This window comes from Heloderma suspectum, chromosome 1 (genome assembly GCF_057233095.1).
Source record: "Heloderma suspectum isolate Gila_16-S chromosome 1, 16-S_ref, whole genome shotgun sequence".
In the NCBI taxonomy this organism is placed as follows: Eukaryota; Metazoa; Chordata; class Lepidosauria; order Squamata; family Helodermatidae; genus Heloderma; species Heloderma suspectum.
In genome coordinates, this window is record NC_139458.1 from 305,333,566 (window position 1) to 305,360,516 (window position 26,951).

The 26,951-nt window shown below is 41.3% G+C and overlaps 2 protein-coding genes across 26 annotated transcripts in view; both read right to left on the reverse strand.

Moving 5' to 3' along the window:
- Positions 1-15,623, reverse strand: part of SNX14 (sorting nexin 14) — an 88,919-nt gene extending 73,296 nt beyond the window's left edge. For all 11 annotated transcript variants that reach the window (XR_014786615.1, XR_014786614.1, XR_014786616.1 and 8 more), the window contains exons 1-6: positions 15,381-15,623; positions 10,207-10,327; positions 8,911-8,987; positions 8,747-8,825; positions 7,834-7,877; positions 383-470 (exon numbers count right to left, since the gene is read on the reverse strand). Coding sequence is in view for 7 of the 11 variants with exons in the window: in XM_084827031.1 (XP_084683157.1) it covers positions 383-470; positions 7,834-7,877; positions 8,747-8,825; positions 8,911-8,987; positions 10,207-10,327; positions 15,381-15,520 (549 nt within the window). In the remaining 4 variants the exon portion in view is untranslated. The remainder of the gene's footprint in view (positions 1-382; positions 471-7,833; positions 7,878-8,746; positions 8,826-8,910; positions 8,988-10,206; positions 10,328-15,380) is intronic.
- A 4,277-nt stretch (positions 15,624-19,900) lies between these two features.
- Positions 19,901-26,951, reverse strand: part of SYNCRIP (synaptotagmin binding cytoplasmic RNA interacting protein) — a 28,840-nt gene continuing 21,789 nt past the window's right edge. For 4 of the 15 annotated variants that reach the window (XM_084827053.1, XM_084827039.1, XM_084827041.1 and 1 more), the window contains one exon: positions 23,494-24,775. In XM_084827053.1, the coding sequence (XP_084683179.1) occupies positions 24,184-24,775 (592 nt within the window). In that variant the 3' untranslated portion in view covers positions 23,494-24,183. Of the gene's footprint in view, positions 22,548-23,493; positions 24,776-26,951 lie in introns of those variants that run through there. The other 11 variants (XM_084827054.1, XM_084827045.1, XM_084827042.1 and 8 more) reach the window with 5 other exon arrangements.

The following is a 26,951-nucleotide window of genomic DNA, read 5'->3' on the forward strand; positions in this document are numbered from 1 at the left end:
AAGTGTCATGTTTTCATGGAAAATACGATTTATGAGACTAACAACACTAGACTTAGGGGCAATTCACATGGTCAAAGCGTCCTGGTTCACTGGATTCTATTACTTTATCTAAACTACTGACGTAGACTTGTTTAAAAGCTATTAACTCACTCCAGAGAACTCTAGGTCCTGTACTTCTCCCCAGCATAAAATTCCCAGGACCCTCACTAAAATACAATCCCCAAGGTTCTCTGAAAGATGCCACAACCATTAGACTGATATAAAACAGGGAAGACTTTGCAGCGGGGATGGATCCACAGACTCTTAAATAATCTGTATTACCACCTTCCCAAAGGCCCTCAGTTAAAATTTTGCTATTGGTTCAAACAGTGTAACTTGTTACCTTGTAAATTCTGCGAATTAATACAGATGCAAAAAATCGCAATGTTGCTCTGAGTTCATCCACAGATGATTCATCATCAGTTATATCCCTGCAAAATTATCAAACAAGGCGTTGTATAAAAACCTCAAGAACAATTAGCTGCAACAGTCATCTGACACTAATCAAAAGAACTTAATATATTAGCTCATAATAGTGAGAAAAATATTGCAATTGATTATACACAAAAAAATAGAGAACAGCAAAAAAAATGAAAAAAACTTCGAAGCAACACAAATATTACCCAAATAGTCTAATCATAACCTAAATACAATTCAAATCAGGGAAGAAGAAAGGGGAAAGATGCATATGAAAAAGAAAACAATCTGTAGTTTTCTATAAATAAATCAGAACATTTACATCAAGGAAAAAATTGGTTGTATTTTGTCTACAGAAGTATTGTTCCAAATGTTTATGAACAGCCATCTTTCTTGAGAAATAAATTTTACAATGTTTATTTCACTAACAGTGCAGTATTCCAATTTTTTAGTCATTTTGGGTTGTATCCAGTTGGCATCATGCCTCGGACAGAATGTTCTTTGATCCAACAGAGGCATCTGTCAGTAGAATGGGGAGGAAGGCAATTTTAAGCAATTCCTCCTCCCTCCTGCACCACCTCCCATGCTGTTCCAAGCCTCCCATGCCCTCCAACCCTCCAGAATAGATTCTGTGTGTGAGGGAATAGGGAGGATGCAAGAGGGATTCTCAAAAATCACCTCCCAACTCATTCCACCATTGGAAGCCTCTGCTGGATCAAAAATCCTTCCATCTGCAGAGTGACACTGATCTTCTCTAAAATTGAAGGAATGTATGATGCTCTCCAGTGAGGTGGAATGCAGGTCCAGGCTGCAGCAAACAAATTCAAAATTAATCCTAAGTCTACTGGTTCTATCGCACCTTTTAAAATAGCCCAGAAGAATCTCCTTGGGGGTCAGAGGAACATTGTAACCTGTAATTTCTTCAGTTTTATCTAGAATTTCTTTCCAGAATTTTTGAACACAGAGACATGACCAAAAACATACATACGGTCAGCATTGTTTGAAGTACATCTCCAACATCTATCAGCCACATTTGGAAATACTGGATTGGATCCATATTTAGGCATGCAGAACTGGGCATGTAGACTTCCCCACCCATTCTGCCCCATGGCAGCTCTTCCAGCCCGACAGAGGGCCAGGAGATCTTGCAGAATGGGATAGGCTGTGGAACTAGGGAAGAGAGGAAATCAGGTAGAGGCACCTTCCATGAACAGAGCTCTGCTCACACAAGGTGCCTCCACCCAATTTTGGGCAGTCCTTCCCTTCCCACTCAGCTCCCTGCACCACAGCCTAACCCATTCAGCGGGGTCCCTTGTCCCTCTGTGTAGAATATTCAGAGGGTTGGAGGTGCTGCTGGGGGGAAGAGGGGATGAGGAGGTCCACTTCTGCCAGCCCAGTTGCATACACCTAAATCCTCCCATATGTGCCTGCCCAGACCTTAACGTCATCAGCAGCAGCCCTTCTCCGTGAGCCCCTGCCAAAGGAAGTGAGGCGAGTGGCTACTAGGAGGGGGGCTTTTTCTGCTATGGCACCCCGGCTCTGGAATGAGCTCCCTAGTGAGGTTCGCCTGGCTCCTACATTGTATTCCTTTCGGCGCCAGGTGAAGACCTTTTTATTTTCCCAGGCATTTTAGCTTTCTAAATTTTTATCTTTGCTGTTTTAAATCTGTATTTTAAACTCCTGCACTGCTGCTAGATTTTATTGTGGTTGTATTGTTATATTGTGGTTTTAATGTTCTATATATTTTAAATTGTTTTATTGTGTGTTTGGTTTTAATTTTTGTAAACCGCCCAGAGAGCTTCGGCTATTGGGCGGTATAGAAATTTTAAAAATAATAAATAAATAAATAAATCTGGATCCAACCCATTTTATGCAGTCTATGTGTAGTCAGGTGCCATTGATAAACTATACTTAAAAATTTTCTTTCAGGTTTGCACTTAATCTGGGGGAGACATGTTTTTTTTAAAGTTTCATTGGGCTCCCAAAACTATTTAACTGGAGCAAGGCAGATGGAACAACATTCAAAAAGAAAAGAACACAAACTTCACAGGTCCCCAAATGGCCACACCTCCAAAATTTGATGCTAAAATGAAAGATTATGTAAAAGGAGGTCAACATTCCTTTTAAAACATAGAGAAATGCAGCACACAAAGCACAAGACATTTATCAATGTCTAAAATACTAACAGCACACCATTTTCGGATTAGCACCAAACAGTCCTAGTGAGCTTTTCATTTTCATATATTAAGAACTACATTTGTGGCTTAAATAATTCTATAAAAAAGGTAAAGGTAAAGGTGTCCCCAACTAGTCGTGTCCGACTCTAGGGTGCGGTGCTCATCCCCGTTTCTAAGCCGAAGAGGCAGCGCTGTCCGAAGACGCTTCCGTGGTCATGCGGCCGGCATGACTGAACACCGAGGTGCACGGAACGCTGTTACCTTTCCCGCCGAAGCGGTACCTATTTATCTACTTGCAATTTCTTGCTTTCGAACTGCTAGGTCGGCAGAAAAATAATAAAATATAATAATTATATATAGAAATAATTCTATATATGAGGCTAAAAGACTGACCCTTTGGATTTCATATCATGGAAGTCCACTCAGCTGATAAAAACGTCAAAGGTCTCTTATTTTAACACAAGCTGGCCTTTGGGCTCCCTCTGCTGTCTTATTGAAGCACAGCGCTAATATGCAACACTGAGTCCTAGGAACGTCTCATGTGAAGACGTCAAAGATATGCAACATTAAGAATGGGGTTTCCCAACAGAATTGTAGCTCAGTAGTAGAGCACATCCCCTTCATGGATCACTGCCTTGTTGTGGCGAAGGGGCTTGCGTAACTCAGTGAAGCCATAAGCTATGCCGTGCAGGGCCACCCAAGACGGACAAGTCATGGTGGAGAGTTCTGACAAAATGTGGTACACCGGAGAAGGAAATGGCAACCCACTCCAGTGTTCTTGCCAAGAAAACCCCATGGAACGTATCACAAGGCTAAAAGATATGACGCCAGAAGATGAGCCCCTCAGGTCGGAAGGTGTCCAATATACTACTGGGGAAGAGCAGAAGGAATTTCCAAGTAGTGCCAGAAAGAGTGAAGTGGCTGGACCAAAGCCGAAAGGACACTCAGCTGTGGATGTGTCTGGTGGTGAAAAGAAAGTCCGATGCTGTAAAGAACAATATTGTTTAGGAACCTGGAATGTAAGATCAATAAATCAAGACAAGCTGGAGGTGGTCAAACATGAGATGGCAAGATTGAACATCGACATCTTGGGAATCAGCGAACTAAAATGGACAGGCATGGGCGAATTTAATTCAGGTGACCATTATATCTATTACTGTGGGCAAGAACCCCTTGGAAGAAATGGAGTAGCACTCATAGTCAACAAAAGGGTGGGGAAAGCAGTACTGGGGTACAATCTCAGAAACGACAGAATGATCTCAGTATGAATCCAAGGCAAACCATTCAACATCACAGTAATTCAAGTCTATGCCCCAACCACTGAGGCCGAAGAAGCTGAGGTTGATTGGTTCTATGAAGACCTACAACACCTTCTAGAACTAACACCAAAAAAAGATGTCCTCTTCATCATAGGGGATTGGAATGCTAAAGTAGGAAGTCAAGAAATCACCAGGATAACAGGCAAGCATGGCCTTGGTGTACAAAATGAAGCAGGACAAAGGCTCATAGAGTTTTGCCAAGAGAACATGCTGATCATAGCAAACACACTTTTCCAGCAGCACAAGAGGCGACTCTACACATGGACATCACCAGATGGTCAATTCGAAATCAGATTGATTATGTCCTTTAGAGCCAAAGATGGAGAAGCTCTATACAGTCAGTAAAAACAAGACCTGGAGCTGACTGTGGCTCAGATCATGAGCTTCTTGTTGCAAAGTTTCGGCTTAAATTGAAGAACGTAGGGAAAACCACTAAACCATTCAGGTATGACCTAAATCATATCCCTTATGAATATACAGTGGAGGTGACGAATAGATTTAAGGGATTAGACCTGATAGACAGAGTGCCTGAGGAACTATGGACGGAGGTCCATAACATTGTTCAGGAGGCAGCAACTCAATCCATCCCAAAGAAAAAGAAATGCAAGAAAGCCAAGTGGCTGTCTGATGAGGCTTTACAAGTAGCTGAGGAAAGAAGGGAAGTGAAAAGCAAGGGAGAAAGGGGAAGTTATATCCAACTGAATGCAGAGTTCCAGAGAACAGCAAGGAGAGACAAGAAGGCCTTCTTAAATGAACAATGCAAAGACATCGAGGAAAACAATAGAATGGGGAAGACTAGAGAGCTTTTCAAGAAAATCGGAGATCTCAAGGGAACGTTTTGTGCAAAGACGGGCATGATAAAGGACAAAGAAGGCAGGGACCTAACAGAAGCAGATGAAATTAAGAAGAGGTGGCAAGAATACACAGAAGAACTATACAGGAAAGATCTGAATGTTCCTGATAGCCATCACTGAATTTGAGCCGGACATTCTAGAGAGTGAAGTCAAGTGGGCTTCAGGAAGCATTAGTAACAACAAAGCTAGTGGAGATGACAGTATTCCAGCTGAGCTATTTAAAATCCTAAAAGATGATGCTGTTAAAGTGCTGCACTCAATATGCCAACAAATTTGGAACACTCAACAGTGACCACAAGCCTGGAAAAGGTCAGTTTACATTCCAATTCCAAAGAAGGGCAATGCCAAAGAGTGTTTAAACTACCGCACAATTGCGCTCATTTCACGTGCCAGCAAGGTGATGCTCAAAATCCTACAAGCTAGGCTTCAGCAGTATGTGAACCGAGAACTACCGGAAGTACAAGCTGGGTTTTGAAGAGGCAGAGGAACTAGAGATCAAATCGCCAACATTCGCTGCATCATGGAGAAAGCAAGAGAATTCCAGAAAAACGTCTATTTCTGCTTCATTGACTACGCTAAAGCCTTTGATTGTATGGATCACAACAAACTGTGGCAAATTCTGAAAGAGATGGGAGTACCAGACCACGTTACCTGTCTCCTGAGAAACCTGTACGAGGTCAAGAAGCAACAGTAAGAACCGGACATGAAACAACCGATTGGTTCCAAATTGGAAAAGGAGTACGACAAGGCTGTATATTGTCGCCCTGCTTATTTAATTTATATGCAGAGTACATCATGAGAAATGCCAGGTTGGATAAATCACAGGTCAGAATTAAGATTGCTGGGAGAATTATCAACAACCTCAGATACGCAGACAATACCACCCTAATGGCAGAAAGCAAAGAGGATCTCAAGAGCCTCTTGTTGAGGGTGAAAGAGGAGAGTTCAAAAGCTGGTTTGAAACTCAACATTAAAAAATCGAAGATCATGGCATCTGGCCCCATCACTTCCTGGCATATGGAAGGGGAAGAAATGGAAGCTGTGACATATTTTATTTTCTTGGGCTCCAAGATCACCGCAGACGGTGACTGTAGCCATGGAATTAAAAGACGCTTGCTCCTTGGGAGAAAAGCTATGGCACACCTAGACAGCATAGTAAGAAGCAGAGACATCACCTTGCCGACAAAGGTCCGCATAATCAAAGCTATGGTTTTCCCAGTAGTAATGTATGGCTGTGAGAGCTGGACTATAAGGAAGGCTGAGCACCGAAGAATTGATGCTTTCGAACTGTGGTGCTGCAGAAGACTCTTACGAGTCCCCTGGACTGCAAGGAGGTCAAATCAGTCCATCCTCAAGGAAATCCACCCTGAGTGCTCATTGGAAGGACAGATACTGAAGCTGAAGCTCCAACATTTTGGCCACCTAATGCGAAGAGAAAACTCCCTGGAAAAGACTCTGATGCTGGGAAAGACTGAAGGCAAAAGGAGAAGGGGACGGCAGAGGATGAGATGGCTGGATAGCATCACCGATGCAATGAATATGAACTTGAGCACACTCCGGGAGACAGCAGAGGACAGGAAGGCCTGGCGTGCTATGGTCCATGGGGTCACGAAGAGTCGGACACGACTGAACGACTGAACAACAGTAGAGCACATGCTTTACTTGCAGAAGGTACCTGGTTTGATCCCCCACAATTCCAGGTAGGGCTGGAAAAATTCCTGTCTGAAACCCTGGAGAGCCGCTGTGTAGGCAATACTAGGCTAGATGGACTAAGGGTCTGACTCAGTATAAGACAGCTTCCTATGTTCCTATCTCTTAATCCTCTTGGGCTGGATACAGACTATGTTGCAGAGTTCCCTCTGAAATCAACAATGGGATTTAAGTTATGACTAACCTTTCATAACCATTTCAGTTGAACCTAAGTGCAACTAACTTAGTCTGGATCCTACCCAACATCTTGTGTGGATTATTTTTTCAGCCATTGAGGTAAACAACCCATTCCTCTGAAGTGGATTGCCCATCCACTTGGATTTCCTTTAACTACCACGATACAAGCAGTAAAATTGCACTGCAGCAGCTCAAACCCGTTCTTATCCCTGGCAAGTTAGAAAATTCAAATGTTCAGAAAAAAACACATGGTACAGTCGTCTAGGGATGTTCTCATTTCAGAAAGTAGGTGGAAGAAAAACACATGTTTTGATTCCTCTCCCAGGTCAAACCCTCCCTGCATGTGGAAAGATAAGGGAGAAGGCTAGGGTAGACCCAGGCCCCTTCAAGTGCTAGCTTTGGACATGAAGGGAATTTCAGACATGGAGAAGAATTTGGACATGAAATAGCCAAATAACCTGAATTCTGAACTGTATCACATCCTTCTGCTCAACATTCAAATCCACACTCAAACAGAGCTGCCTCTTTGCTAGAAATCCTCCACCCTATTCCTTACATTTTGCTGGAGTTTGTACATGTCATCCCTGGCTATGTTATGTAATGCAAAGCTGTGCAGGGATGGGGCACGTATACCAAGTCAGGCATACTGATGGTTGCTTTGATGGTGGAGCTGGAGCTCTGGTGCTGGGATCCTACAAGCTGCTGGCTTAGTACAGTTGATCAGCTTCCGCCAAACCGGTGCCCTCCAGATGTTTCGGACTAGAGTCCCAGCATTCCTGATTATGGGCCATGCTTGCTAGGGCTGATGTCCAAAACATCAACGTCCAAAACATCTGGAAGACACCAGGTTGGGGAAGGCTGCGGCAGATCAAAGGACCAAGCTAAAAACATGAAGGTCACAAATACAGCCAGGTGAAAACAAAGCTAAAGGCAATGTTCAAAGCAAAACTAAATGCTGTTACACAAGCAACGCCATACAAATATTCCTCCAAATTAATCTTGTGGAGACATAAAATGGATGTTCAGGCAAAAAATATGCACGTAAATACAGGACCCAGACAAACATTAAAGCAAGATTAAAATATATTGTTTGGAATGAACATATGGAAATTTGTAAAAAGGCAACATAGGAACTCTTACCTGAACCAAGGATAAACAAAGTTTTCGAGGACTAGCTCAAACACCTGCAGACAATCACATTATACATTAAATAATACATTAAAGTGAGTCCAGTAAAAGAGCAAACAATAATGTTTAGCATGTATACTTTAGGTTGGGATCCTAAAACCCAGCCAAGGTCAGAGAACACAAAACATTTCTTTCATTTCCCATTCCACCCAAAAAAACCACCAGTCCTTCAAGAAAGGGGGGGTGCATGCCCCCCTGGGCTTGCCTTCATGAACTCTTAAGCTTCTACCCCCTAATTTTTTCTCACTGGTCTCTCCCATGGTAAAGATGATGACAGGGGAGACTATTACATTACAGGATCAGCACTCCTGGTACCTGGGAGAAGAGAAACGTCGTGCATATGCACTCTGAATAATGCAAGCTGTATGTCCATAATAAACGAGGCAACTATGGAGATGATACACCACTGGAGGAAGCATTCATTAGCAGACATAGCTAGATATACTGCATGAATCTTCAGTCAGAGGCATAACCCCAAAAGTTTATCTAGGCATTTAAAAAGCAATGTGGAGTGCTGGTCTGGGGATACAATGAGCACATGCCTGCATGCACCAGAATGCTGTCAGGAAGGTAGGAGAAGTAATGGCACACTTGTGTCTTTGTGCGGTCCGTCCACTAGTTCATTTAATACCAACAATGAAACCAGCAGCAACCTGAAAGAATTATCTATCCCGCTGATGCAGTGATTGTAAAAATAATTAATGCTGTAAGAGGGTGAACAAAAAGTCTGAGATGATTAAAAAAAAGGACCGAAATGCCGACTTTTCAGGAATACTTATCAGGAACCCAAAATGAGGATGATTCTGATTTTTTTTTAAAGAGTAACAAAATGAGATTTCTATACCAAGTGTTGCTAAACCATTACCTCTGATAGGGAAGCATCAACTTTAGAAGGAACTTTCAGGTCCAGCCATGGCTGATAATTTTCTAGTAATAAGCCCGGCCTACAGAAACAACAGAAAGATTGTTAAGTAGTGTTCTATCCATGTTTCCCCAAAATATGATTTAAATGCTGCATATTTAACCTACCTATGCCTATTACATTTGACTTTGCCACATACAGCACAACTGTAATCTTGGGAATATATTTCTTGCAATTCTAAAGTCTAAGGGAAAAAGCAAGCACAGAAGAGTTCAGTGTTTCAGAATCCTAAGAATGCATTAGCCATTTTTAATTGTATGTAATAAAACTGATCCAATACTGTCATCGCATAGAAATGGGGAGGGATATGAAATTATTGAAAAGGTAGCTCTGCGGGGTCTCCCCACCTATCTCACATCAGGATGGTTTTGCCTTTTTATTTAAGGCAATAGCAGCTTGAAGGCAAAAGGTCTCCCCTGCTTTGGTATCCTCTCCCTCATTAGAACTTCATGCCACCCCTCACTTGCTGCTGCTTCCCCACACCCTGAAATCTGTCCCTCCTGTTCAAGCTCAGCTCTAACACTTAAAGTGAGCCTGGCTCTGAGGAGGGCAGCAGTAAGCAGGAGAGTTCAGAGGCTCCTGCCTATGCACTCTTTTTTCACTTGAAACTGAGCACAGACACAGACCTGGTTTACACATAACTTACAGTAGACCCACACTGAAAGTCATGGATCTCCCACTTTCCCATTCAGTTTTACCCAAAGTCTGTGGATTATCAATAGATTAATGAACAGGTTATCTAAAACAGCGAAGAGAAATATCCTTGGCCCTTTTAATATTAATTTTATTAGTGGATAATACAGAAATACATGTAAATGAGCATAGATCTCATCAAAAGAAATGTATATATTTTAGAAATATCTCTGTATTATCCAGTAAGACAACAACAAATAGCTATCAAACAATTTGGTTGTTTAATCATCTGTCTTTTAACCAGCTTTTCTGAGACAGTGAAGGGAATGTGTAAAACTTACAGTTTAATAAACAAAAGTGATTAGTTATTCAAAAGGCCATCTTTAATGGGTGAAATCCAATGGTACCCATCTACCAAGGGAATGCACACCATTGGTGGAATGGATTCCCCTGCACTCCATGCACACATCTGCTCTGGAGGGCTGGGGGTACTTCTGGAGCAGACTGAGGGGTCATGGGAGAAGAGAAGATCCCACTGTGTGAGCAGATGTCCACTCACACAATGTTTAATTTCACCAATATTTTCTTCTTTATTAAAAAAAAAGAGAGGGGGGGATGCTTTAACTTGCAGCAGCATCAATGTAGTTCTCACTGATTAACAAACTAAAGTTTCAGTTGATCTAACAAACCTAAATAAATTTCGTAGCCTGATGAAACTGCTATTGCCCACATATGGGGTATTCAAGTATATTAATGAAGTTAGACATTACCTTGGTTTTATGTCTGAGCGAAAACAGAATGTTCGGCAAGAGGGAATCTGGTCTTAAGGAACAATAGAATGTGACAACTCCCGCCACAAATGACCAGAAGATCATTAGAATGTGAAGATACCTCAAAAATAAAGAGAAAAATTACAATCCACAAGGCAATGCCAAAGAGTATTACATTTCTGAATCCAACTTTAGAAGAACAAATCCTACACCGTGCATATCGCTATATTTCAAAGTCAATACATCTATCGAGACAACCCTGCCATGACATAAAATTTAGACATAATTTAAATCGGCAAGAACCTCAATGATTTTTGACTGTCTAAATGAACCCCACTGCTAACCTTTCATCCAAGCAAGGTGACCTTAGCCGATACTTAAAGAGTATGATACCGAAGGGTTGGTTAACTTAAACCACTGCTTGCTGAATGCAGAGCCCCTGCTGAGGAGACAACAATTACAACAGGCATGGGGAATCTCTTTCAGCCCAAGGGCTGAATTCCATTCTGAAAAAGCTCTCAGAGGCTGCATTCCAGTGATGGGTGGAGCTGAAGGCCAAAGGGGCAGAGCCAAAGTCAAAAGAGACCAAAAACACTAGCATATTGTGATCTCAGATGGGCCATATTTGATCCCCAAGCCTGAGGTTCCCCTGACATAGAAGAACAAAGGTCTAGCATATATTGAGCTGGCTGCAATCCTGGGAATCATAGACTCATTGAAGAGTAGGGTTGGAAGGGGCCTATATGTTTTTGCTCTCCCACTGTCTCTCAGTTCTAGTGTGATGCTTTGTATCCGACCCTGTTCTCTGTTTCTAGCACACTGCGGCCTGAATTATAATAGGTTAATCTGGGGCATAAGAAGAAGACGCCCCTCAAAAGTCTTGTTTTGAAAGAATTTAAAAATGACCTTCTTTTGCTTCTGTCCAGTCTAAACACACTGTGCTATCAAACAGCTGACAGTATCAAAACCCTAAACAGTTACTCTAAGGAAAAAGCTGAACACCTCCAATTAAAAATGCATGTGTGTTGTTAAAACAAATTATTAACTAAATGTGCGTATTTGTGTTAAATTGTATTAATACCTGTTTAATTCCATAAACTGCTTTGTGATGGATTTCTGCTTTGGAAGAGCAGGGCCTAGATTCCAAGTACTTAAATACATAAAATTAATTTATTCTAAATTTATAAAAAGCTGACTCTTTCAGGAAAAATGGGCAGATTCGTTTTAGGAATCTTACTGTATACCAGTCTCAAGAGTTATGTGCTTAATTTTTACACTGTGTGGAAATATTGTTTACCTCTGTTTTTCTAATGAGTTTGGAAACAATGATGTGAAGTTTGCAATCTCCAGAAGTGTTGTGCCAAAAGAGATAGACTTCCGGACTAGACAGAACATAAAACTTCCCTTGAGATTGAGTTATTGGGTTGTATCCAATGTCAGTCCTACTTAGAGTAGACCCATTGAAATGAATGGGACTTAACTTAAACTAACATCGGATACAGCACAGAGTTTGTTCAACTGGAGATAGCAGGTACAATTAGGAGAGGTCCAGAGCATGCAGGGAAGAGAAGTTTCATGTTTTCCTTCCTAATCCTAGTGGAAATAACACATCACAATCCAAATAGCAGCTGAAGGGGTTATTTTTGTCAGGACTCTGGTGCAGGATGAAAGGGTTAATCCCCAGGCTCATCCTCATAATACTCAACCAGGTGTGGGCAACCTGGTACCCTTCAGATGTGCTGGACTACAACTCAGACCATCCTCAGCCATGCTGGCTGAGGAGGATAGTAGTTGTAGACCGACCAAAACATCTGGAGGGCCCCAGGTTGGGGAAGGCTGAGTTAACGTTTCTCCCCTTCCCAAACATGACCCCCCCAACCTGTTATTTTAAGTTAAAAAATGACACAGCTTCAACTGACATGTTAATGTCATATATATTCTGTTCCTAAATTATTTTCCCTCTACTCCTCTTTATGAAGTTTATTTATGAAGATTTCTAGCTTGCTTTTCTGTTAGAGAATTTGCATCCAAAGCAGTTTTTCTCACTGTCTGTTAATCTACACTGGCCTTCTGATGCCCTCACACTATCTACACTCAAGCAAGCATAATTCCTTTCAATCCATGGCTACAAGTCATTATGGATATATATCTCCTCCAACATCAGAGGCAGTATGCTTCTGTAAACCAGTTGCTGAGAACACGTGAGCAGGAAGGAGGGCGCTATTGCCCTCATGACCTGCTTGTGGGATTTCCCTGGGCATATGGTTGGCCACTGAGTGAAAATGACACTGGACTAGATAGGGCAGGGGTGGGCAACTCCAGCAGGCCCAGGGTCATTCCCCCCACCCCACCCCTCAGGCCGCACTCCTGCCACCAACACCCCACAGAATGTGTTGGTGGCGGAGAAATACGCCCACTACAGATCACTACAATGGCCAAACTTAGCTTGTTTTCAAGCTAAATTTGGCAACTGTCACGTTGTGTAGTGGTGTGCCACTGAAAATAGTCAACACATCTTTTGCCGCCACTAATTTTGGCAGCACAGTGGTGGGCTGCAGGGGCCATATGTTTCCCACCCCTGAAATAGGCCTGTGGTCTGATTCAGCAAGGCACTTATGTTAATTAACTTGAATGGAAATTGGTAAATGAAGTTGAGTAGGCCGAGGAATGCAGAGTTATGGGCAAAAAGTATCTTTGTATTTTTGTATTTCAGTTGTGTTCCACAGTAATCCCCCTAAACCAAGAGTGACCAACTTGTGGCCCTCGAGGTGTTTCGGCCTTCAACTCCCATCATCCCTCATTAGTGGCTATGCTGGCTAGGCCTGATGGGAGTTGTAGGCAAAAACATCTGGAGGGCCAGTAGTTGCCCACCCCTACTCTAAGCATAGAACAAGTGTATGCCGACTGCTTACTTTGCTGGCCTGGCTTTTAGCAAGCTGCCATCTCAGATTGTAATCAACAGTTACCAAGACTGAAGAGCCACAAATGACAGTATGTGTAACAGTATAAATGAACATGTGATATCTAATGTCATAAATAATATGGAGATGAAAAGGCTGTGGTTGAAGAGAATGGGCGGTGGTTCTAAGCAACTTTTCCAGGTGTCATGTGACTCAAAGCCTGGTAGAAGCAGATTCACACAGCCAGTTTTCTGTCTTCACAAGTAGAATTTTGATGCTGAGCAGGGAAGTGATGGAGAAGTCATATTTGTATTGGACTAATTTACACACACAGCCTCACACAAAAATAGTTCCCATGAAATGACTTCAGAAAAGTAAAATGACCTTGAGAAGAAAAAAAGCAGCAAATGGAAATGGACTCTTGTCCATATGTGGAATATTGCTAGTGAAGTCTGCAGGACCGGGTTTATAATATAGATATCAGAAATGGTCAATACCTCAGTAAGGGATAGGATAGTTCCAGTAAAGTTACAATAGTAAAACCACTGTTGAAGAAGCCAGACCTAGATCTCTTGGCTATGAAGAATTATCACCCAGTTTAAATTCTACCATTTCTGAACATGAAGCATGTTGTGTCATGTCATGTCAGCTCCAGGCAGTTTTGGATGACACTGATTATTTAGATCCATTCCAATCTGCTTCTAACCTGAGACGTTTAGGGACAGAAACTCCCTTGGTCACCCTGATGGATTACATATGCCAGGGAACAGAAGCGGGAAGTGTAACTATATTGATTCTCCTGGACCTCTCAGCAGCTTTCGATACCATTGACTATGGTATCCTTCTGGACCGTTTCTCTGGGATGGTACTTGAGGGCATGGTGTTGCAGTGGCTCTAGCCCTTCCTGGGACAATAGACCCAGATGGTGGTGCTGGGGGCCTTTTGTTTCACTCCTTGGCCATTAACATTTAGGGTGTCTCATGGTTCTGTCTTGCCCCCATGGGTTTCAACATTTACATGAAACCGCTGGGAGAAGTCATCTGGAGGTTTGAGCTGAGGTACCATCAATATGTAGATGACACACAGCTCTTCCTCTCTTTTCCACCATCTAATTCCAGGGAGACAGTTTCAACCCTAGACAGGTGTCTGGGAGCAGTACTGGAATGGATAAGGCCTAATGAGCTAAAACTTAATCCACATAAAATGGAAGTACTATGGGTTGGGAAATCTGCTAGTCTAGATGGAGGTTTAGATCTGTCACTGGATGAGGTTGCACTCCCCCTGAAGAGTGGTCCTAGACTTGGTGCTTTCTTTGGCAGTGCGGGTGGGGTCAGCTACCAGGAGTACTTTTTACCAGCTCAGGCTGGAGAAAGAAAAAGCTGATCTAGTCATGGTGACCCATGCTTTTATTATGTCCAGGTTAGAAAACTCCAATGCACTCTACATGATGCCGCCCTTGAGGACAATTCAGAAACTGCAATTGGTACAGACCAAATGCTTGTGGGAGCTAAACACAAACATTTGGATCATATTACTCCTATTGTCTATCATTTACATTGGCTGCCAATGCGTTTCCAGACTCAATTCAGGATACTGGTTTTGGCCTTTAAAGCCCTAAATGGTTTGGGACCACATTACTTGAAGGGCTGCCTACACCTGTATGAGCCTGCCCAAGCATTAAGATCAGTGTCAGGGCCTTACTTTCTGGCCTACCAACAACAGTCCTTAGGCTGGTGGGGCTTTCTTAGTGGTGGCCCCACTCCGCTGGAACTCCCTCTCCAGAGATACATATAGCTTCATTATTGCTGGCTTTTTAAACAAAACACCTAAAGACTCATTTGTTCCAGTCTGCATGTGGTGCTTATGTGTGTGTTTAACTGTAAATGTGCACTCATTTTTTTTTTTTTTTAGTATTCTAAGCTGCCTTGGAAGGGCAGTAGACCCTGGAAGCTGGGTTTAAAACCTCTTAAATAAACGATAAATAACTATACCGTGAGGGAGTGAGACCAGCTCATCTCCCCACAGAACCCAGGAAAGACAACCCTCCTCTTCGTTCATTTAGTGTTCATTAGCTAATGAACACAGATGATCAGAATAATTAATATTGAACGCTTCCTCTCCCCCTCGGACTTATCAGCCTGTTCCATATAACCTCCAGGAAGTCGACAAGCCCCTAATTAATTTTTGCTCCGGCGTCCCATTCCACAAAGCAGAAACAAACGCTCCCAGGCCCGCGCCCCGCCGTGCGGGACTGTACTGCCCGCGCCCCCTTACCGGCTGAGCAGGAGCGTCGCCGCACTGAGCCCCAGAAGGATACAGCAGAACAGCGGGTACTGGCGGCAGGTCTCGCGAAGCGCCTCCGCCCCGCGCACACGCCGACACAGCTTCTCCCTGGCCGCGCGCACCCACCTCATCGCGGCGGCGGCGGACGGGGCCGGCGTGACCGGCCCACGGCTCGCCCTGCGGACCCCCAAACCCCGGGAGCAACCCGAGCTTCCGGCTTCTCTCACGTGACCCGCCTCATGTGACCTCTCCTCGCTGCACGAGCCAATGGCGCCGTCACTAGGCCGGAAGTCAGCCGTGAGCGACTTAAAGCGCCCTTATTTACTCTCCCCGGCCGTCTTGAGGTAGGCCCGGGGCCCCGCCCCGCTAAAGTCCCGGGCAGATAACGAACGGGAGGGCCAAGTGGGTGGTGCTGAAGCATTGCCGCCCTTAGCCTGCCCCATCCTTCCTTCCTTCGGGAGGAATGAAAGCGCTCAAAATGGCGACGCTAGCAAAGGCTGAGCGGGCCAACAAGACCTTCGCAGCTTGCTATCAAGTCTGATAAACGCTACTCTGCTCTATGGGTCTTGCTTCCTAGTCGGGCTTAAAAGTGAAGCTGTCACACTGTAGAGGATAGCGTAATGGCTTCACTTAGATCTACTCCGTTTACTAGGGGAATTACTAGTACTTTGCATAACTTAAGGCCCCAGAACACGTACTTTCTTCAGAAAGGAAGATTTCACGTCTTCCACACTATTATCAAAACCTGTAAGTGCTACCCTAAAGGCAAACACATTTATCATAGCAAAAATTTTCGTGGCTTCGACTCTAGAGCACGCATGGGGAATGACACTCCAGCTATTGACTGCAAATCCCATCAGCACCAGCCCATAGTGAGGGATGATGGGAGTTGCAGCCCAACATGTGGTGGGCCACAGGTTTCCCATCCCTAGTCTATAGGCCCAGGTAGACCTCAGCCCATTAATGCTTAAGGCATAAAGCAGCTTCAGCCCTATATTTACTTGGAAAGAAGCCTTGCTGTCACAATGGTTTATAAACATAGGTAGGATTAGGCTTCCCATATTAGTGGGAAGCCACCATACTACCACAATTTATATCCATAGAAGGGTGAGAGCTCCTCCATTTTCTTGGGGCTACAATAGCAACCTCTCAAAACTTTATACAGGCTCTATGTATTACACTGAATTATAAATCCTTCTCCTTCTACTGCTATAGGTAAGTTTTTGGTGCTCCCCCACCCCCAATTCACCACTTGTAACTGCTGCAGGAAACCCTTTTATCAGATTACTGATAGATTTAGTGCCCAAACTGAAGGTAAAGGCTTATGTCCACTATCACTTTCCGCCCTAGCCATTAACAGCTCAGGCTGCTTTTTAGCACAAATTAGCTTTGTCCATCTTACCTGCAATGACCACAGAATGTAACATGCTTTAAAAAAAAAACTCTCTGGCATGGCAGTTAAAGCTTATGGATCAATGCTAGTAATGGTACGGAATGACACACTTTTAACTATGGAGTACAGAAAGTAGATACAGTTCTTATTAGTATACTGTTTTGCCTTAGGACTATTATGTGATATGAGCCAAAGCAGACAGTACCCAAGGCAATTTTGAGGTCCCACAATCTAGGCCGGAGTTAGAAGCAGGTATAAAACTGACAAGGATTGAAACTAGTTTCTACTTCTGCAGCCATTTTCCTTCCAGAAAAATTAAGGGACAACAGTCTAACCAAGTTTTTAAAAATCATACAGGTTCTGTATTTTAGCATAGTACAAATTAGTCAGTTCCCACCAATGAATCAAAAGCAATTGCTTCAGAACTAGAGGTATAAAACACAGTGTATAAAATATATGTGCTTCTGCTTAGCACTTATAATGCACAGAAGCCCCCAGAATTGGCATTTAGCAGCAATCATCTGAATAATGGGTCCATTGTAAGTGCTCACTATTCAAAGTGAAATGAACTGTTAGACAGCTAAAAATATACTTCAGCTTCTTCTTGCCAAGTCATCATTCCTGTAGCTATCAGAAAGCAACAAATGCACCTATCTACTGATAGAGGCCCATTCTTAAGGTCTGTTATTAAAGATCAAGTATTGAGGGATAATGAATGTCCCTCTCCTACTTACCAGATGTAGTAAGGTGCTGCCAAAACATAGGAGCAGTTTGTCTTGCAGCTTTCTCTCTGCCCCCACCCCCACCCTTATCTCCAAAAGAATCTCATGCAGGTAACATGTTTTCATTTAAGTACTTTTTGAATACACTAGTGTATTCTACATACATCAGTGTAAATGTATTCCAAGTAAATCAAAGTCCAGTGATTTTTAATATGACTACCACGGTCTCTGCATACCTTCAACCCCATAATCCCACCGCAGTTATCTGCTAGTGAATGCTGGTGTTGAAGTCAGGATACAGTTTGTGACATTGTACTAGTGTAGCTGTATGATCTGAAGAGAGTTAATTATCTTCCAGTACAGAATTTTAGAACCCTGCCTTGGACACAGGAATGCAGCCCTTAAAATATCGACTATGTTTCAGATCTAGAGTTTTGTTTTGACAGTTCTACTCATAGGCCGTTCTGGGTCTCAGCTCTCTGTTCCCCCAAAAACTGTTCCTGAGGGATGGGCAACTCTCCAGAATAGCATGGGAGATGATGAGCAAGGCTGTGGGAAGGGGGGCAGGGATCGCAATCTGCACTCCTTGCACTAATTTCATGCGGCCTTCTGCATGCAATCAGCTCAGACTTCTCGCAAGGGCAATCATTGCCTTCCAGCCCACTGGATGGGAAGGGAAGAGAGAGAATAGGAGATGGCAGAAAGAGAAAAAAGGGTAACCCACCCACTTTTGGTTCTGGTCCTGCTCACCACCAATGTGCAGTCCCCAACAGATGACCCATGAGAGAATGTGGCCCTTGACAGAAAAAAGTCAAGCCCACCCCTGCTGGAGACACCAGCAAAAACTGTCTCTCACCCTGCCACCCCTCCCCACCCCACCCCCAACATCACAGAAGGTTGGATCAAGTAGAGCCTTCTGGAAGGACTCCTTCCATTCACAGATGGGCATCTTTAGATATGGCCCTGTATCTTTTTCTGGAATTTCATTCCATCTGTTAACTCGCACACAATCTTATGGACTACGTTGTTTGCTTACTTACCTGTAATTAATTGCTTGTACGCCTCCTATTCAAATCAGCAGGCACTCATCCTAACATCTCCACCACTCAGCTGTCTTATGTAAATATCAGGATAAAATGCCTTTATATATAAATGAAGCTATTCATTTAATATTACGTTGAGCAATGTTCCACAAGAAACATGTGTTTTTACTACATGTCCTTTTCAGAGAATTCCAAAAATGTTTTTGTGAGGGAGTACAGCCCTCCTCTTACATCCTAAAGATATGGGGGGGGGGGTTTCCTCATCCAGAGTACTACAGCATCTACAAGGTATACCAAGTTGTAAAACAGTTGCACTGAGGACTTTGGCACAGACGTGTTTCATCTGCAACAATTAAATACAACAAGATGAAGACAATAGTGTCTAGCCAGTCATCTTGATATACCTTTTAAGCAAACACTTTACCCTCTACTCTCAGAAGCAAGTCAGTGTAGAAGATCCCTGTTAGTTTGTTTCGCTGCAGAACTGCAAGACCTGAGTTCTTATGCCAATGTGTTTTTAATTTGTATTGTAATTAAAAATGGTTACCACCACCCTACACAACATAACAGAATAAAAAAGGAAAACTGGCTACATGACAGTCAAAAATGTATGGATAGGGTTTTCTGAGCTATCCATAACAGCTACCTTGCATATTTTGGGGAAAACCGATTTCAGAATCCCTTTAAATAGCTTTTCTTTTCAGCTATTGTAGTTGTCAGAACAAGTTATGGAAGTATTTACTGAAATGTTGACTATAAAATGTACATTTCCCTCATCACTTTGTGTATTTACTCCGGCCTTCACAAGTAATGTCATTTATCAAATTCAATTAAGTTCAATGGCATACTATGCGAACTGCAAAGTCAGGAATCTTACTTTAAGAATACAGGTTCCAGGAAATAATTTCTCTCTAAAATATAGAAGTAAATTCAACTCTTGGTCCTCTGAAAGTAACCTGCATAAACTATCATCTTCAATTCTGTAACATATATAGCCACATTAGTATAAGCTAACACAGAACTGTATACCACCAGAATTTCTGCTGCAATACAACAGTAACCCGCTGCCTTGCTATGACAATAGAATGTATGATATCCCCTATATAAGTATTATGTTGATAACTTCACTAAAATTTGATGTGATCTACAACATTGATAGCCAATATGACCAACCCAAGATTGTCTAAAATCATATTCCATTACCTTCAGTATCTATCTCATTTCCTTTACAAATCTAATTTTAAAACTATCAATGTTAACATTTCAGCTTAAAAGATCAATTTTTCACAATACAAGTTTCCACAGGCGTTTTACTGTAGCTTTTCATTATACTGCTAAAAAACTGCACCAATGTCAGAACAGTGCAAATAATGTTTAATTGTAAAAGTCATAATGGCTTGAATTCATAATTATTTTAAGAACACTGTCAAGATTCTGGTACTTATTACTCACCATTGCTTACAAACTATACAGATCACTTCCAGTCAATTTTGACATGCATCCCCACAGCCCACCTATTTTCACAGCTGAAGTTGATGGATATTTGACCTCAATTTCAGCTTGTGTATTATCAAATTTCATTTTGAATCTGCATTATCAATTGAATACACAATTCTGAAAAAAGGTAATTCATTTTCCCTTTTCCCCCAGCTAAAATTTAGTGATGCTCAAAAGCCTATATAAAGTTTGTTTTTCCAGCAATGGGAGAGGTTTGGAAGATTTAAGTCAGAAAGCTCTTCCTAAACTTCCATTAGATATCAGGTCAAATTTGGCATGAACACCTTGACAGTGTTCTTCATAAGACTATGACAGTAAAGATGCCAGTTGGCACAACAGCCTCATTGAAGGGAGCATTTAAACCTCCTTGGCACTGGGACTGCCAGCACCAAGGATTACAATGAAATCAAAATTGTGTTTAAGGCTACATTTAGCAAACCTACGTTCCATAAGCCTCATCCTATCAAGTTTAAGATTTCAGAAGCTGATGCAACACTCATGTTTCTTATTCAAATATGGAAAGTAGAACTTTACCATGGGCAGTATATGAAACTGTGGCAGCAGATGTCTCATTAAACAATGGTGTTTTTTTTAAAGCCATCCAGCCACTTAGTTTCTTTCTCAACTAGCAAGGCACATTTACATATTCCCATGAATACTTGACAAATTTTAAATTACACTTTATGTCCCAGCTATCCCAGTAATTGACATACAATACACTAAAATGGTTTATTAAGGTAACAAAAATTCAATTAATGTGAGAGACAGACTACTGGAAACCACTACTCTAAAAAAATGTAAATACAAGTAAACATACTGAAATGTGTGCGCACGAGATTTTAAACCAGAAGATTTCTGCAGTAACACACATTTATATTAATGACACATAAAAAAAATAAAAACTTTATTACAAAAATAAGTTACACTTGCCTCCAGCTTACAGTATAAAACAATTTTATTTGCAGGAATGCAAAATGATTGTTTGCAATGAGCATTTAACATATGACATCTATTTTTTTGTTAATTTTTTCATTTACTGGGGAACTGGTGTGTATAAAACCTTAATTTGGTGTTTCAGATCTTATTGTGGTGCCTACGGGTATGTAACAACTGCAGTATCCCTTTGGGGAAGGTATAAGGGAAGCTCTTTCTGCCAAGTCCATATCAAATCATAGTTTCATCTTACCTATGCATATTTGGACTTGACAGAAGTTTTTGGAAGGGTGATTCAATAGAGGATGCTTCACCACTTAACACTCACTGTCATCAAGGTGCTTTAGAAAATTAAAACATAGCACAAATGATTGTATTCTACTCTACAGGTTATCATGATCTGCATAAAGAGAAAATGGAAAGCTGATCTGCTTGTTTTTACAGCAATCAGCAATAAGAAATGTACTAATGAGAAAACATACCTTTACCTAAAAAGCTAAACTACAGCCATATACTATTTTCTATGATTTATGAAAAACTTCAAAATATCCAAATGTCAGGCTTCACTGTACAGTTGTCAGTTTTAGTCTGACCTTTTATAAAGGGACACTGCAGTATTTAGTACAAGTTGCTGATGCACTTTTTTGAACATTTGATGTCTTACAAAAAGTAACATCTTGCTAAACTATTATACATCCAAATAACTACAATATCTGAAGAAGCAAGGCTGCTTTTTCAGCCACAAAATACGACAAAAACAAGGCCTGTTATGATGGACAGGAGGGACTCTTTTACAAAGCCTCTGAAATTAAAGGCAACTAAGAATGTTACATTTGGTATATATTTTTACCCTCTTGTCAAAATTAAACAAGCCTTGATTTTATCTACAAAGATTTTCTATGTACAGTACAGATAGGGTATAGTTCAATCCTCTGCTACTGAGGTAGTTAACCAACCCTTTAAAAAAGGTTCTGAAAAGAACCACTATCTGGAATGCCTGACTAACCAGCTCTGATGATTACACCTGAAACCGCTGTCTCTGAACACATTTCAAAGTGATTACTATATAGACAACCATGATTAACCTTCATGAGCAGAAATAAAAGTTAAGGATACCAATGACGGTATTCACCTAATATCACTGCAATAAAATTTTTCAGAGCAATAAGAGAATACCACTTTTGGAATCCATTTTAAAAACACCAGGGAAAAGTCTACTTTAAGTAGATGGGATTTTTTTTTCTCTTTTTAAACAAAACATTTAAGAGGCCATGCTAAAGATAAAGAATTTTGTTGAACACGTTGGGAAAAATATTAGCTTTAGATTTATAATTTGCACTGCAGAGAAAACTTAATAGAAATTCATATCAAAGTCCAAGTGTCCCATATTTGATTCCATGATCTTCGCATGAAGGATCTTCTACAAAATAATTTGCTCCTATACAGCCGAGATACTTAAGGTTGCTTGATTTCCTTACCATTACTCCACTGCAAGCTTCTGGTGTAATCCCACTTAGCAAGTCAGTCTTCATTGTAACAGGTCAGGACCGGCCTCGACCCCTTTTCCCTGCTAGCCAGGTAACAAAAGGAATCAGTTAGAGAAATCTTAAAATCAAATCAGAAAGTCTGTTAAAAAATATGAACAAAATAATTTACAATAAATTAAGCCAATAACATTTTATCATTTGATTTCCACTAACTCTGAAACACCCTCCCCCCCTTTTGGGCTTTTTATTTTGTTCAAACTGATTTTATTTGTAATCCAGCACCTTTTATGGTTTTGTGCATTGAGTTCAACAACTTTACATTAGAATATTTTCAGTAAGTTTACAAATTACCATTAAGAACACTGAGAATTCTATATAGCTTAATTCAAGATTCTCATTATAGACTTTGTATTCGTGAAGTTATCTGATTACATGCATTCCTCATTGCTATACGGTGCATGCTCTAATTTGGGGGGAGGGAGATGAAAATTTTAGTTTAAGAGAATCTAGGCAACCATTCAAGACAGTTTTCAAGGTGAGGCTGAAGATCACATGGATGCATACCAGCTAAATTCTTTCATGGCTTTAAAGATCATACATCCTCTTTAATGCAACTTTCAAAAAAATACATACATGCACACATCTGCTTGAAAGTTGAGCAATGTTCAAACAAATCATAATTTAAAGAGGATGCAACAAGCAAGTCATTTGTCAATATCTAACATGCATACTCTGTCTCTTAATTCATAATCTACACACTAGGCTCAATGAAACTAATATCTATTACTGCATTATCTATTACTATTATATCACTACGGCAATTTTGATTTCAGAATTTTATCTTGAAAATAACTTGAATATTAGTGATTTAAATTTGCTTTGGAAATTTCATCTGGAGAACTAATTGGAAGAAACTTTGACAGTTCTTGTTTTGAATGTAAATACTTACCAACTTAACTTACTACAAGAACTTAATCATTTGATGGAAACATCGTGTCAGTTGCACAACTATCGCTTTTATACCAGAAGCAAAGTATTGTGATAAAATCAGCATTGCATATTGTGCCAAACATATTCCATACAACAATTACAAGGCACAAAGACCTTTAAGTTGCCTTGCCATGCTACAGAGAATTTGAACCAAATTTGCAATAAAATTTGCCAAAAACGAATTGTAAACACAATTTTAGAACGTGTACATTTAGGTGTGAATTTTTATTGAAATAACAACAGCAGAAAGATACAGGTAGCCAAAATGAATTGAGAAAACCAAATTAGTTCAAAATTCTAAATTAAAAAGCAATTGTGTAATCAATTTACCTTTTTCCTAGCAATTTAAGTTGGTAACATACAAATACTCTGATACAAGGTATTTGAAGAGACACTTAAATTTTATCAACTACCTTTTTCAAAGACATCAAGACTAAATACTACTGAAACATTGCATACACTATAGCCAAATAGACTTGAGACAAGTTTTCCCAAGCAGTAATGCAGACTAACGTCTATAAATGCCTTTATTGAAAAAATAAAAATGAAAATAAAATCAGTTCGCCAGAAGCAGTTAGAAGTGTGGTTTTCATATCCAAGCGGATTGTTAAAATATATACATAAAGGGAATCTTGCCAGATGTCACAAATTAGAGCGGCAACCGTTCAGATTTAGGGCCAGTTTCTGATCAACCTATCAGTCTCTAATTTTACAGAAGCCCTATTTGTTCTACTTCCACTGCTGCCCAAAAGAATCCTGATAAAACTCCTGGTTTTCAGATTTGTAACCATAGTTACCAGAATGATCACCACCTTGGAGCGGTTGCTGAGCAATGGGTTGGGAGCCCCAGTTCTGATTATTGGTCTGGCGCCGCTTGGAATCTGGCTGGTTGTACCCATCAGCTTTGCGCTTTCCTCCTACATTTCCACCGCGGCCACCCCTTGCACCACGTACCCCGCGGCCTCTTTGTTGCTGGGCACCTCCTCGCGCACCACGAACACCTCTTGCTGATCCAGGACCACCTCTTTGTGCATAACCGGCTCTGCCACGGGGAGGAGCAGCCCCGCGACCTCTGGAAAGAGCAGCACCCCTTGCTCCTCTACCACCCCTTCCTCTAGCTCCAACTTGAAAATCTTCATAACCATAGTAAGGATCTTCATATCCACCACGATAGTTATGGTAGTCATAGCCATAATAATCATAATAATCTTCATATCCATAGTAGTCAGGGGGATATCCATAACCACCTCTACCTCCTCGACCTCGACCTCTTGTTGGTGGGGGCATATGAGGCGGGCCATAGTAGTAGTAATCATCGTACCTAGTAAGAAATTAGAAAGTGAAAGTTTAATACCATCTCGAACAGTAAGATCAAGCCATGCACATTATCAAGATTAATATCCAGTTATATTATATCAAGACTTGCAATGCAACAGTTGATAGATTCAGAAATCTTTCTAAGCCAGACTATTCACCTACTTTTCACAAACTTGCCTTAATGCAGAATTCTCCAGGGTCTAAACATTAACAGATTGAAACCCACATAACCCAGATTTTGTTATGCTATAAGCAGAAGAACAAGCTGCGCTATACCCAGATAACACAGTCATACACTAAAGGGGGAGACGATTCCTATAAGCAATGGTACAGGAAAAAAATCCTCTCATTTCAAACACACACTATCTGACCCTAAGCATGAAGTGAGACTGACCAGTCTACTCTACAAAACAGAATGTTTAGCTAATGTTTCAGCACAGATCTACCCTTCTCCATATGTTAACTCTAGTTAGAAAAGATACCTCTACCCAAGAACATACCAAGTCTCCTGCACTACCATCCAGACATCTACAAACCAGTGATGTTGGGCAGAAAAGTTTCCAAAACAGAAAATTTTCTAGTGCTTGTGTGTGGAAAACTGTCTATTGCTTAAATTTAATAGTAACAATAAATACATGCCAATTCCAAATATTAGGCAAGCTTGGCAGTTTCAAAGCTGTAGATGAGTGGTTGTCAGCACACAATGCAGTTCCTTGGGTTGCTAACATTTATTAGCATGTCAACAGTTTTCAGTACTGTTGGAATACAAGTATTCCAATAAGGATTTATACATAACATTTAAATCACCTATAAAATATAGGTGATTAATTCCCCCTCCCCCACACCCTTCAAATATTTCAGGTCAAATACTGGTGGTGTATTGGGACAAAAAATAATATGGCATACTTTTTAAAGCTTTGTTTACTAAATTCAAGTGAAATAAACATGCTAAATCACTCTCTAGGGCAGGGGTGGGCAGCCTGCAGTCATAGGGCCACATGAGCCCCTCAGCCTAATTTAAAAAGCCCTCTGTATGGGATCAGTTTAGACCTCGGGAAAGAGCTATCTGCTCCTTCCCTGGCAGCCAGCTGAATGAGAAGGAAGAGGGAGGCAGAGAAAAAGAGGTGGCAGAAAGAGAAAAGAGGTGACCTCCCAATTTTGAGCTCTCAGCCTGCCCACCACTGGCTTTGGTCCCACTCAGTAACAACATGCAGCCCCTCAAAGACCACCACTAAGGGAATGCAGTCCTAAACAGAAAAAAGATTGCGCACACTTGCTCTAGGGCATCAGAAAATTTGTCTTGAGGTGAAAGAAAGGCTCCCAAAGAGACTTACAAAGTTTAATAAGACAGTCCCTGCCCTCAGGTTTACAATCACAACACAAGACATGACATAAAAGGGACTGGAAGGGAGGAGGAAAAAAAGCAAAACTCAGGCATCAGTTCTTAGTTTCAAAGTTCTTATAGGTGTTCTTTCTGGAAGGGAAGAGTGAAACAAACTCCAACATGAACAGTTGATTTGGTGAATGTGTGCATACTATTACATACACCTAGTTGAGACATAATAGTAACCCATGGTTTCTTTAACCCTTAGTTTGTTGCCCTACCTATGGTTTGTCTGGCAGATGATTGAACAAACTGTGGTTTCTTTTCAATCCCTGGGTTATTTACCTCCCCCTTTGCCCATTCCCTTCCTGTACATTAAATACCTTTGCGGTGCTGTAGTACTGACATGTAAAGTGGCTGGATTTTTTTTTTTTTAACCACTCTTTGCTGCTACCTCTGTAGCCTGGTGAAAACAACCCGTGAACAACCCACGGTTCTGGCTTTGCACAGGACATAAACAACCCAGAGTTCACAATCCAACAACAAACCTCGATTCTCTTTCTGGGTGGTTTGTGGTTAACAAACCATGGTTTGTCAGTGCAGCTGGGTTTGCATAACATAACAACCTAGAATTCAACAACCCATAGGTGAAGTAAACCAGGGGTTACCATTATGTACAAACCAGGTCTTACTCTCCCTGTTTTTCCATATGGAATCCCATGTTAGTAGGTAGCTACGTTACACTATTCAGGAACAGCAGAGTCTGGGGAAGCAGGTGGGGAACTAAACATGTAGAAGTCTGCATCTCTCAGTAAATGTGAATGTGTTTTTTCATTACCAATATTTCCTCAAGGGC